Raw genomic sequence first — 13953 nt, 5'->3', positions numbered from 1 at the left:
CATTTTATAATGGAATAATTATTGTTTGCGAACTTAGTTTACACCACGCCCACACCTTCTTCAGCCGCAAGGTATGAAGCCTGCAGGTGGCGCTATGCAATTGTCCTGCCACCACAGTCCTTTGATTATCTAGTATTGGGCACAAGGCCAGCAGTGGATAGACCATGGCACGTGAGGATGTGGCCCAGTCGCTCTGACGAAGCCCTCCATGAGGCGTGGCTCCAGCAGGAGCCGACCAGGTCAGGATATGCTCCCATGGTCTGTTGTTACAACCCTTTTGTCAATCCACTGCGAGATGATTTCCCTCCACACCGTACCGGTCATGAGGGTTATTTGACCATTGAACCCGACCGAGTTCGATGCCCACTCACGACCAATAACAGTGGCGAATACTTCAACCGGTACTGGGCCTCCCCTAGGTAGACTGAGACTTGAACGAAAGCCAGGTGCGATGTCTAAACGTCACCACTGGGGAGATGTCGGCTTTCACTGGCCCTTGCTAACAGCACTTGCCTCACTAGCCTGTTCAAGACTATACGGGTGATTTTGGTCTTTGTCCGTCGGCATTCTTGCACCGACTGAGCTCACGTCCATCACCGACTGGGCCACTGATCAAAGTTTCCCGTGTGTGTGTGGGCAAGTCGGTTTGCGTCCAGAGGTCAGGAGATCAAAGCTCTTGTCTTCACCTACTGCTGCCACTGTTGGTGCAGCTGCCTGTGGGATGATGGGTGATGATGAGTGATCCTGACGATGATGAGTGTTTATGGTCGCCAATGTTCGTTATATAATCAGCGCTACCAATTACAAAATAATGTTAACTGTGACTATCATTAAAAACTGAACACATTCGTCAATAACGCTGTGACCTATACAGGAAAAAGATAACAAGCAAGGTTCCGTGCATAGAAGATGGTCCATTGCCATGTTTTAAATGTTACCAATTAAAGGGAGCCTATTATGCATTTTTTTTATTTTAAGGCCACATATAAACGAATGTGCTGAGTCGTATTGTTGACTGTGCCTGTGCACGACTGCCAACACAGCAGCAGCATTACCAAATATCTTAAACGATTGGATCGACCACTGGATTGCAAGTCAATCGCGCTAACCATTATAGCACAGCAGTTGCGATGAATGCAGTACTAAGCACGGTAAGTTCTCGCTCAACGCGTTTCTCACAACGCGTTTTCCTTAAAACGTGGCTCTTCCATTCGTGAACACTTCGCACAAATGTAGAACGCGCCCGTTATAACGCGGTTTGTCTTAGTGGTCGACGACGAACTACTTTCTTGATCTGTGTGGCCGAGTGGAATGATTCAGTACGCGCTGTGACACAGTAACGCGGCTACGTACCCTCAGTTCTGCAATCTCAGTGCGTGGTGTGCGTACTTGTGCATCCTTTCTCGCCAAACTTAATCGTTACATTATGCTGAAATCGTTTTCGCTTAACGCGTTTTTCGCCACGTTAAGCGAGGATTTGCCGTACAATAAATTTAAAATTATGACACCGGAGATTTGAGGGCCAAGACTGGTGGACATTTTCACAATTGTGGCGAGCTGATGATGCTCGCTGCTACATGCAGCGAAACGTCCCCGGAGCCTTTTGTCAAACGGCGTCGTGAGATCGCTCCCACACACCACCCCCAGTGGTGCTGCTACTGCAGCGATCACACATTGCCCGCGTTTGTTTCTCACCTGACAATTGTATTAATTTTCAGCGTCGGGTGGAGGTGGGTTTACGACACACATTGAACTGACGTGGCAGCGATCTGAGCAACCCCCCCCATCCCACAAAAAAAAATCAACATTGAAACAAGTTCAGGGTGCTTCAACATTTTTTTAAACAATTACATGGGACTATCGTTTTTAATGGAAAAAAACGTATACTAATACACTATGACATGATGACAAATGTATGTAAATAGTTTCAAAAAGTTAAAGAGTTGTCCACTTGTTCACCATCATTGTCAACGCGTGCCTGGAATATCCAGGTGGTCTCCGGAGCGCACATTTCTTGTGGCGTTGTTGCAAATTCTCAGAAGTGTGAACACATTTCTGTGAAGCACCCTGTATAATTATTCGCAGTGCCGGATTAAGCTAGAGCGGGGCATGTAGCATATGTTTTAAAGGGGCTCTAAATAAACAATAAAAACATTTGTTTTACTTGAATAGTGAAGTAATTGTATGTTTTCATTCGCTATACAGCCAGATAATACGACAAATCGCTAACCTTAGACACCCCGTCGTTCATAAAATTTGAAGGCGGTATAGTACTATAGTAATAGAGCAAGTGCAGAATCACTCAACCGGAATTGATTGATTGAAAGCATTTACGAAGGGCCCTTGAATGTGCGGGGCCCGTAGCAATATGTGCAGCTACTTTTGTTCCTGGGATCAGGAAATACTGTCGATATATATTGCATTATAAACGTAGGAAGTGCGTACGCCAGCTCGCCCGGCTGTGGTCAGCATGTCCAAGTGGATGAATGACTGCGCTGTGTGCTCCTTGCTTCCATATATAGAGAGAGGCGTGGGAGCGAGCGGGCTGACGGGGCCTGTGATGTCAGTTTCACGGCCGAGACGTCTTCGCCACCTCCTTAAAAGAAAGGAAACTTGCCCACTTGTTCACTCGGGGAGTCTATTACCCGCAATGACGAGCGCGGTGAAGTATGGTCAAATAGCTCGCCCCGCGCCTCGAACGGTGTTGGGGGGGGGGACCGCTCATCCAGCAGTGGGTTCGCAACAGAGGGTGTGCGTGTGCCTCACCAAGGCCGTAGCCATGGAGTCAACATTGGGGGGGACCAAATCTTTCAGAGGGTCTGGGGGTCCCAACCCAGAAAAAAATGAAAATTTGAAAATAATTTCCTGCTATTTTCTGCCTAAAATATTTTAAAAATTCACTAACACATAGCATGTACTTTTTTTACAATAATGTCTAATAGTGTATTGCATTACATTGCCCTGTTTTTTTCCTTTTTTACCTTTTCTTGTTTCATCGTAAGTAACGGCAGAGATTAGGGATTAATAAAGTACAACCGTAACCACAATCATATGAACAGAAATCTATTTTATAGCGATATATTGGGGGGGGGGGGGCATTTTGAGTATATTATATTATAACTACGAGAGAACGCGGGAATGAAATTGTTTTCGTCTTCTTCTTGGTTCTTTCGGTAAAGTCACGTAGAAGGGAAGTAATAAAATAATAAAAATAAAACATAATAAAATAAAATAATTCTCAGTGAGAATTATAAAACATAAGAAAATAAAATAATTCTCAGTGAGAATAATTGTATTTTATTATGTTTTATTTTTATTATTTTATTATTTCCCTTCTACGTGACTTTACCGAAAGAACCAAGAAGATGAATCCCTGCAGTCACGAAACTTTAAAATAATTTTATAATGTTTTATTTTTATTATTTTATTATTTCCCTTCTACGTGACTTTACCGAAATAACCAAGAAGATGAATCCCTGCAGTCACGAAACTTTAAAATAATTTTATAATGTTTTATTTTTATAATTTTATTATTTCCATTCTACGTGACTTTACCGAAAGAACCAAGAAGATGAATCCCTGCAGTCACGAAAGCTTTAAAATAATTTTATAATGTTTTATTTTTATTATTTAATTACTTCCCTTCTACGTGACTTTACAGAAAGAACCAAGAAGATGAATCCCTGCAGTCACGAAAGCTTTAAAATAATTTTATAATGTTTTATTTTTATTATTTCATTTTTTCCTTTCTACGTGACTTCACCGAAAGAACCAAGAAGATGAATCCCTGCAGTCACGAAAGCTTTAAAATAATTTTAAAATGTTTTATTTTTATTATTTTATTATTTCCCTTCTACGTGACTTTACCGAAAGAACCAAGAAGATGAATCCCTGCAGTCACGAAATCTTTAAATCGAAATGTTATTTTTATTATGTTTTATTTTTATTATTTTATTATTTCCCTTCTACGTGACTTTGCCGAAAGAACCAAGAAGATGAATCCCTGCAGTCACGAAAGCTTTAAATCGAAATTTTATTATATTTTATTATGTTTTATTTTTTTTATTATTTCCCTTCTACGTGACTTTACCGAAAGAACCAAGAAGATGAATCCCTGCAGTCACGAAAGCTTTAAATCGAAATATGTTTTCGTCTTAGCGTCTGCGCATGAATGGAGGAGGGCACTGTGAGTGATGTGTGAGCCAGAGGGTGCTGAGTCTCCATTCGCTCAGAGATATTTGCATCACGAAATTAGCGGACGGAAAATCAATTCCATAAAGTGCAGGAATAGAAATCTCACGGGAAAACAACTGCGTCACAGGTTAAATCGAACATTGCACAAACATCAATGAACGGTGAATAATAATAATATATCCCCGGGTCGTCCTGATGACGACCGCTTGTGTTGCGATCGAAACGTCGTAGTTTTTTGTTCTTTTCTGTGGCTTTACCGAAAGACCCAAAGAATAATGTGTTCCCTGCGGTGCGTATCAAACATCAGCACTAGGGAGACAAAGGCGGCCGGGCGTGGTGCTGGCCGACCCCAATAGGTGCTCGCTGACAGCACTTGCCCCTACAGCCTGTGACAGACTACACGGGGGATCTCTGCCTCTATTTCTCTTCCACGTGGCGTATACAGCCACAAAGACAAAGATCCCCCGTGTAGCCTTAACATACCGTGTGGGGCAAGTGCTGTTAGCGAGCACCTATGAAGGCCGTCACGGCTCACGAGGGGGTGGGTGGCCAGCATCACGCCCGCCCGGCCGCCTTTGTTTCCCTAGTGGCGTTGTTTACACACCGCACCAATTACTCATTCGAGGCTAAATAGACCTAGGGGAGGCCCAGCACCGGCTCAGATATTCACCACCGATGTTGACCGTGAGCGAGAATGTAACTCGGGTGGGACCCCAATGGGACACAAACACAAGAAAAGTTGAACGGTCGCCAAGTTAAGGTGGGGGTGGTTGGGGGGTGTTTACCAATCATGGGGCTTGGGCAGCGTGTAATGACGTACGCGATATATAAAGATATAGACATGAGCGCAGGAGTCTAGTGGACGTGGTAAGACGCACCGGGGTTGGGCCGCGAGAAGTTGGTGGTGAAGCACGGGGGCAGACGGGAACCCCACTGACAATGAATGAATCACACCAACTACTGCCACCACCAGATACTGCCACCACCACCAGTTACTGCCACCACCACCACCACCAGCTACTGCCACCACCACCAGCTACTGCCACCACCAACCACCACCAGCCACTGCCACCACCACCACCAACCACTGCCACCACTACCACCAACCACCAACCACTGCCACCACCACCAGCCACTGCCACCACCACCACCACCAGCTACTGCCACCACCACCAGCTACTGCCACCACCAGCCACCACCACCAGCCACTGCCACCACCACCACCAGCTACTGCCACCACCACCAACCACTACCACCAACCACCAACCACTGCCACCACCACTGCCACCACCACCGCCACCAGCCACTGCCACCACCACCAGCTACTGCCACCACCACCACCACCAACCACTGCCACCACTACCACCAACCACCAACCACTGCCACCACCGCCACCAGCCACTGCCACCACCACCACCACCAGCTACTGCCACCACCACCACCAACCACTGCCACCACTACCACCAACCAACAACCACTGCCACCACCACCGCCACCACCAGCAGCCACTGCCACCACCACCAGCATCACTGCCACCACCACCACCAGCAGCCACCACCACCAGCAGCCACCACCACCTCCACCACCTCCTCCACCACCACCACCAGCACTGCCACCACCACCACCTCCTCCACCACCTCCTCCACCACCACCACCAGCCACCACCACCACCTCCACCACCTCCACCACCAGCACCACCACTGCCACCACCACCAGCCACCACCAGCCACTGCCACCACCACCATCCTCCCGCTGCCCACATCGCTCCGGCAATGGCTATGAATAGCCAGGCGGGATGGATTAGTTGGCGGGAGGGGGGGAGGGTTATGGTGATAATCAGTCCATTTTCGTCGGTCTCAGTCAGCCACTAAGTTTAGCCTCCCTCTGTAAACAATAAAAAGCCAGTGGCTCGGGGCCCCTTACCCCGGCTACATCGTGAGCGGAGACCCCAGCAGCATCAGCAGCAGCAGCATAGAGAGAGAGAGCTGTCTCATCCAGCAGTGGCAGCCGCCCTCGGTTGAAGAAGAGAAGAACAGAGACCAACCATGCAGCAGGTAGAGAGACAGAGAGAGGCACTGTGTGTGTTTGATTTGTGTGGTGCCGAGATGCAGCGTTGTTGTGTGTTTGTGTGTGAGCGGTGGCGCAGCGAAACTCAGACACCCGAGTTCGATTCCCGCTCACGGCCAACATCAGTAATCGCGATTATATGAACTGGTCCTGGGCTTCCCCTAGGTCGACTCAGCCTCAAACGAGTTCGTGGTGTGGTGTGAAAAAAAAACATTGTCTCTAGGGAGACAAACACTTCGTGTGCCGTACCGGTCTTCATAGGTGCTCGCTAACAGCACTTGCCCCAACAGTCTGTTAAGGCTATACGGGGGGATCTTTGTCTTTGTATAAATGCACCCAGCCTGGCACAAGTGATGCGGTGACGTCACCGTCAAATGTCGGCTGTTGTAATCTGCAACTCATGAGCATGCGCTTCTAGTGATGTGAATATTTGATGCATAACTGCGATGTCAACATATCGGTACGATATAAACTATTGTTGTTGTTGTTGTTAAAATCGTTTATGGGAATCTAATGACGATGATGCTGAAAGTGTAATGATGAAGTGCAGTTTGAATGGGAACAACCACAGTCCATCTGGAGGTCGCGTGCATGAGTGGGGTTAGGAAGTGTGGCTACTCCCACCTCTACCAAGAGTCGCTGGCCAACAGGGAAGAGTAGGCCAAGCCAGAGAAAACCACCCTCGAAATAAGGGCGACTTTCTTATTATAGCTGCCTCTGGCGGAGGCCATTACATATTCATTTAGTCGTTTGCCGATCGATATTTGTATTTGACACAACCGACACTTTTCTCTGAATGAATCATCAGGAGTTGTATTACCCATCGAGTAGAACCCGGAGAGCTAAGAAGCTCTTTGGCAGTTAACATCAAAAGCATTCCGCAATTACAGATTTAAAAACACAAACTTAATTTTCGATTTAAAGCTTTCGTGACTGCAGGGATTCATCTTTTTGGTTCTTTCGGTAAAGTCACGTAGAAGGGAAATAATAAAATAATAAAAATAAAACATAATAATATATTATATTACTTTATTATGTTATAATAATATATTATATTACTTAATTATGTTGTATTTTTATTATTTTATTATTTCCCTTCTACGTGACTTTACCGAAAGAACCAAGAAGACAAACTTAATTATAACAATGTTGAAATAAGAAATTACGTGCAAAAAAAATATCCACCAGAGCAAATACATTGATGGGGTCTTTTTAAAATTGTTATTAAGTATTATTAATGTCAGGCCCTGTATATAATAAAAAAAAGTTTGAACATTCCAGGAGCGCCCTTTGCAAAACGTTCCAGATCTGCCTCTGGCGTGAGCACGCGCACTTGCAGGGCCGCGCCTTCACCCACACCTCGCCCCGCAGGAACCCTCCGTGGTGGTGAAGAAGAAGAAGAGACCCGTGGTGAAGGAGGAGGACCTCCAGGGGGCGAGGAGTCGCCTCGGAAAGAACGCGGAGCCTCGGCAGATGACCTACCGAGTGATGGCCGAGTGCGGTGAGTGGGGGGAACAACGGCGAATTCGCGTCGGCATCGTCTTTGGTCATGGTCCGTCCGCTGCTGGATGAGGTTGCTCTTCCGATGGTCTCGCCGGTGCGTTTGACGGTGACCGCGTGCCGAGCAGGCAGCGACGTTCCCCCGCTCGTTTGTTTGCAGAGGATTGCGGTTCGAGACGCACCCCCCCCCCACCCCCCACCGCGGCCGCCCTGGTTAACACTGCGCCGAGCGTTGTTCACCGAAACTATTGCGACTGCCACGCGCCGCCTGCTTCGCAGCGGACGTCAAAGATCCCCGGCATGCGCTGCCACGCGTGCCGGCGTCACGGTAGAAAAATCTCCCAAATGTTATCAATTACAGTACAGTACTCACCATTTACTTAATTGATCAGGGGGGGTGGAAGCCACAAAGCAACATCGCTATTCCCCCCCCCCCACTTGTGGCCGCTGGTACGTTCGCCTTGTGCCAGAGACAGCTGGCACCGGAGGCACCTCCTGCGGCAGGGACGCCTCGGATGATGATGATGATGATGATGTAACTGCTGCGTGAGAGGCGCGGTGTCAATATTGAGTGGCGATGAAGGCTCCCGGAATACGAGTTGATTTCATCGCTCCGTCTCCTGCCTGGTGGGCGAACTTCTCAGGCGGGTTCCCTCCGTTTGGCTTTCGGGGAGCATTATTTTGGCAAAATCGTTCTTTTTTTAATGCTTGTAAAAAAAAGCCAAGTTCCACTCAAATGGCGCTGTTCGCGTCGTGAATACAAACGTGCTGTCATGTTCAAGGCTGCGATAACTCATTCAGTGAACAGGTGCCACTGGGTCAAACCACCGCTGCACCCCAGCCCCACCAACCCCAAACATAGCGCGGTTATTCTGGGTCTGAATACAGCTGCAGCTGTGATTGTGGCCAGACAGACAGACAGCTGTTTCCCATGTCATCCACGTAGTCCTGCCTCTCTGACCCTCTCCTCCCTGCGTCTCACTCGCAACAATGATACACTCCCGTTGTCTCGAGCGCAATTCGCACAAAGCCTCAAAGTACACTTTGCACAAAGCTCAAGTTGAGTGGGGGAGAACGCCTGTGTACGAAGAGGTGAGTTTGATAGGCGAGATTTAGAGAGTGTAACAGACTCAAGATTCTCAAATGGACCGAGGAGGAAAGGAAACTCCACAGTCGCGGAGCCTGGCTGCGACAAAAGCTGCCTACCGTGCAACAAAGTCCGGTCTTTGTAAATCCCAACGAGTCGATCAGAATCAGCAGATACACATTTCAGTGAGATATTTAGGAGCCAGTTCACGCAAGGCCTTAAAAGTGGGGATCCTGAAGTCGATTCTGTTACTCTACAGGGAGCCAGCGCATGGAGGACAGGCTATTGGAGTCGCATGGTCTCGCGATGTCGACCATCGAAGACGATACACGCCCTCACTGCTTTGCAGATGTTGCATGGTAGAGGTCGGCTGCCGTGTGGTTCAGAAGTCCAAACGCTGAGCTGGCTCGAATCTGAGTTTCAGCCGCAACCACACTGATTAAACCGGGTCCTCAAATGTCGATGGTCTCAGCCCGATCACTCATGACGTACTTTGTTTCTGTGAGTCTACAGGTCTCCATGTAGTTTTATAGGTCTCTATGTGAGTCTATGGGTCTCTATGTGAGTCTATGGGTCTCTATGTGAGTCTATGGGTCTCTATGTGAGTCTATGGGTCTCTATGTGAGTCTATGGTTCTCTATGTGAGTCTATAGGTCTCTATGTGAGTCTATGGGTCTCTATGTGAGTCTATGGGTCTCTATGTGAGTGGTTGGTGACCGGGCTAAGACCATCAAACTCGCAACACTTGAGAACCCGGCTTCGTCACAACTGAGTCTATGCGAGTTTAAAGGGCTCTATGTAAGTCTGTGGGTCTCTATGTGAGTATATGGATAGCTATGTATTAATATGCGAGTCTATAGGTCTCGGTAGAAGTCATTGGTCAGAATCAGACTATGTATTTATTACTGGAGGAATCCGATGAGCTATGAAGCTCTTTTTCACAGATGTCCCAGTAGGGGAGGGTCAGAACGTTGCAACAACAAATAGTACAGAAACACGACAGGAGTGCAAAGTATAGGAAAGGTAAACAAATCAGTAAAACAAACAGATACACAAAACTATTTTTTATTTTACCAGGTAAGGTCCACTTAGCTTTTAGCTTATTTTTTCAGAAGCAGCCTGGCCACAAATGATAGCTCAACGAAGTGGCTTATCACGTGGAGAAACCGGTTTAATGACATGCAGCCTAAACCTGGATCAAACTCTGGATCTTGTTGATTCCAGCTCAGCAATCTGACCTCCTACCCACCCGTTAAAACAATCAAAATATAGCGACCAATCAAATCCCTCCGAAATTTTATTTTTACCCAGCTATCGTTAAAAGCAAAAAACACAGTATTTATTTATTTTCATCTGTGGGATTTTGACTTAAAGCTTGTTCCGTGTGGTGTTCTTATTTGAAAATGACTCGTAACAAAAAAAAAGAAAAGCCATCTCCCTTGCGATGTAATTTTAAAAGGGGCTCTGGAAATGCCACGGATGCCGTGTAAACACAAAACCCCCAAAAACCTTCGCCATAATGGGCATGGAAACACACGAAGGAGGGGAAACACAGTAATAGCCACATATGGACTCGGACCCACACAGAGAGCGAGAGGGTCCAAACAAGGACTCGGGTACTGGTTCAGAGACGGAATGAATGGAGACAGATTTACGATGCATACCCCAGATGATACAGGGTGGCCCAAAGTCAGGACACACACACACTTAGTTATTATCTAGACCAGTGGATCTCAACTTTTACTGCAGCCTGCACTGCTTTGTTTGTCAATCGTTACTACATGTATCATGTTAATACATACACAGGTGTGATGAAAAAAAAAAACTAGTTGTACTTACGAGCCCGTGCTTAATTTGTGTTTCAGTGATTTACCTTCTAAAAAATCTGGCCATGTGTCGCACCCCCAGAAAGGCTAAGGACCGCTGGTATAAATTGAAAACTAATTTCTTTAGCACTGCTGTTTGTGTTTAGTTAGTTCTTCCCCCACATCTCCGATTAGTACGGTTGGCTGTGTACGATGCGAAAGAAGTTCAACATACACGTATTTATTTAAACATTGGCATTAAAACATGTTAATAGTTTATTCTTTAAGTTCATATTTTATCTCATCTATTATTATTACCTATTATACTCCTCCATTTTCAGGTGGCATTTAAGCATGGAAAGAGCATTGACTGCATTGAGACGATAGATAATTGGACGAATGTTCCAAGATTACACCTGTAATCTTAAAAACGTCCTAAATTAATTTCAAGAGAATTAATGCATCACCCATTAAAGTTAATGGGAGACAGTTTGAACATTTGTAAAAAAAAAAAGGAATAATCCTTTGAGGTTTGTTAAAATAAATATAACCCTGTGTTGTGACTTTTGGGTCTTCCTGTATTTTCCATTAGTGGCTCCGCCCCAGGGTTATTTGTGCTATAAAATGTCTTTGCTTTGCACCCCGGGCCGACCTTGCAAGAGAGGTAATTTGTCTCAAAGGCTTCTCACCCGGTTATACGTTAGATAGATAAGCGATCTTTATTTAAAACCAAAATACATCGGCACACGAGACGTTTCCTCCACACACCTGTCTCTCTCTCTGTCTCTCCACAGTAAAAAAAACATCACAGTACTTGTGGCACAACCTATACAAGCCGCACGGCCTTCAACAGCATTGATTCAAGACGAGAAATACCTCTCATCATCAGCAGAGTCAGGCTCGCTTGAATCAATGCTGGCGAGCTGCCGATCTTACAATCAGATCAACCAGATCAGAGGACATTGATGGATGAGGACTTGGCTCATAAGCTTTTGGGGCGATGGGGGGAGGCGTGGTTCACACATTGTGCGCTATGGACCTTGCTGACCCGAGTTCTATTCCGGGCCCGTGGCTAACGTGAGCGATGAGCGACATCCGAGGCTGCGCCTCCCGCCAGGGCGACTCGCACCGCCACTTGAGAAGCGCGTTCACGGGCGCCCCGCCCACCAAAGGTGCACAGCAAGTCTTCGTCTAACGCGGCGGATGCGTTCCGGAACAGTGCCACGTCAAGCAAACAACCCCTTTAGGGAAAACAATTTCTCCATAAAGAATGTAATGATAAAGTTTGGCGACATACGATGTACAACTACGCACACGCACGGTGAGATGTCGGGACAAATAGCAGAGGGCACGCCACCGCGTCGTCGTATCGTTACCGAATCGTGCCGCTCAGCACCCGCGCTATAACGGGGCGCGTTGTTCTGGGTCGTAACGGTTGCGCGAACAGCGTTCCCTCGGGGCAGAACCGCGTTATAGCGACGACGCGGAGTGACGTGAATGCTGCCGCGCGTTCAGCGTAATTGGAAGTGGTGTTCCCATTTAGGGAGAACTCCCCACACGCGAGATGAGCGGCGAGTGATTTCGTTTCCCTGGGCGTCTGTGCTCCCGTTGTCTTTTTGCAGAGAAAGCTGGGATGGCGGCGCCGTCCGTGTTCAGCGGCGCTCGCACAGGCAAGGAGACGGTGTTCACGCCACCGCCATCCAGCAGCGACAGCCAGTAGGCCCTCCACCCCACAGCCAGTAGGCCCTCCACCCCACAGCCAGTAGGCCCTCCACCCCACAACCAGTAGGCCCTCCACCTCAGCCAGTAGGCCCTCCACCCCACAGCCAGTAGGCCCTCCACCTCACAGCCAGTAGGCCCTCCACCCCACAGCCAGTAGGTCCTCCACCCCACAACCAGTAGGCCCTCCACCCCACAACCAGTAGGTCCTCCACCCCACAACCAGTAGGTCCTCCACCCCACAACCAGTAGGCCCTCCACCTGGCAGCCAGTAGGCCCTCCACCCCACAGCCAGTAGGTCCTCCACCCCACAACCAGTAGGCCCTCCACCTCACAACCAGTAGGCCCTCCACCTCACAGCCAGTAGGCCCTCCACCCCACAGCCAGTAGGTCCTCCACCCCACAACCAGTAGGCCCTCCACCCCACAACCAGTAGGCCCTCCACCTGGCAGCCAGTAGGCCCTCCATGTGACAGCCAGTAGGCCCTCCACCCCACAGCCAGTAGGCCCTCCACCCCACAGCCAGTAGGCCCTCCACCTGATGACTGATCTGCGACAGTGACCTCTCCCCTCCCCCCCTCTGAAGATGAGTGAAGACTGCACTCATCTTTAGTGCGATGCGAGTTTTAGATTATTGTACTGTACCGCGGTTTTAATTTGTACAATTATATACGGATGGCTACGTCTTAAAAATGTTTAACTAGCATTGTAGTTTATGCCGTGTGCGTGTGTTTTTTTTTAAACGAAACCGTAGCTTTAGTTGCGCGAGACCGGTGATGGAACGCCAGCCAAAGGAGGGATCGCACCATAGATCGCGACCGCCACGGATACGGAAGGATGGCAACGTTTTATTGTGAACGCCTTCATCCAGCAGTGGATCGAGCACGGCTCATGATGTTGATAATATAGAGGCCTTCACGCAGCGGGGGATGATAGATTGTGCCTCAACGGTGTTGGGGAGACCACGCAACAGTGGATAGAGCAAGGCTAGTGATGTTGATGATGATGGTGGTAGGTGATGGTGAGTGTCGACAGATAGTGATTATCGCTGGGTAGGTTCCACGCTTGTATCGGCGGGGCTCTGCATGTACTGTCGTTGAAACCGATAGGAACTTTTATGTAGAAACGTCTAAGTAGGTGTTAAATACAGAATACGTGTGTAGAGGGGAGAGCGGGGCTTGTGGTTCTTACGTTTGAGAAATGTGAGCGGTAAATCGGGAATAAAATGTCGTCAACAACAAAAAAGCTTAAAACGATGGAACCCAAACCTTGTATGTTGTTTTTCCTTCGGAGCTGTGAGCTTTCAAAGACCCCGACACAAATACTCGGTGCGAAGTGCAAACATCCACACCACTCCCCTCAGGTGCCATGTCAGCCTCGAAAGGTGCCTGCTAACAGCACTTGCCCCAACAGGCTGTTAAGGCTATACGGGGGATCTTTATCTTTAAACTGCCAGAGGACAGACAACAGAGCGGCCTGGCTTTCATTTGGCTAAGAAGGTGGAAAATCTGACATCATCCCGAGAGTATTTTCAAAGGCTTTTTTTTAGAGTTACCAAGGGTCCGTTCACAAAACCCCAACC

General features: G+C 47.9%; 1 protein-coding gene across 1 annotated transcript; it reads left to right on the top strand.

Moving 5' to 3' along the window:
• The first annotated feature begins 6091 nt into the window (after positions 1-6091).
• Positions 6092-13638, top strand: MUSTN1 (musculoskeletal, embryonic nuclear protein 1). The gene is made up of 3 exons (XM_078612977.1): positions 6092-6248; positions 7633-7762; positions 12276-13638. Exons 1-3 carry the CDS (start codon positions 6240-6242, stop codon positions 12371-12373), a joined length of 237 nt encoding a protein of 78 aa, XP_078469103.1. The 5' UTR covers positions 6092-6239; the 3' UTR covers positions 12374-13638.
• Positions 13639-13953: the final 315 nt, after the last annotated feature.

This window comes from Lampetra planeri, chromosome 40, assembly GCF_965212315.1.
Source record: "Lampetra planeri chromosome 40, kcLamPlan1.2.h2, whole genome shotgun sequence".
In the NCBI taxonomy this organism is placed as follows: Eukaryota; Metazoa; Chordata; class Hyperoartia; order Petromyzontiformes; family Petromyzontidae; genus Lampetra; species Lampetra planeri.
This window is presented reverse-complemented; position numbering and strand designations above follow the sequence as displayed.

Excerpts from the sequence above, each read along its gene's own strand:
- MUSTN1 (XM_078612977.1), top strand. Across the intron at positions 7,763-12,275 it reads CCGAGTGATGGCCGAGTGCG|AGAAAGCTGGGATGGCGGCG; the intron begins GTGAGTGGGGGG and ends GTCTTTTTGCAG.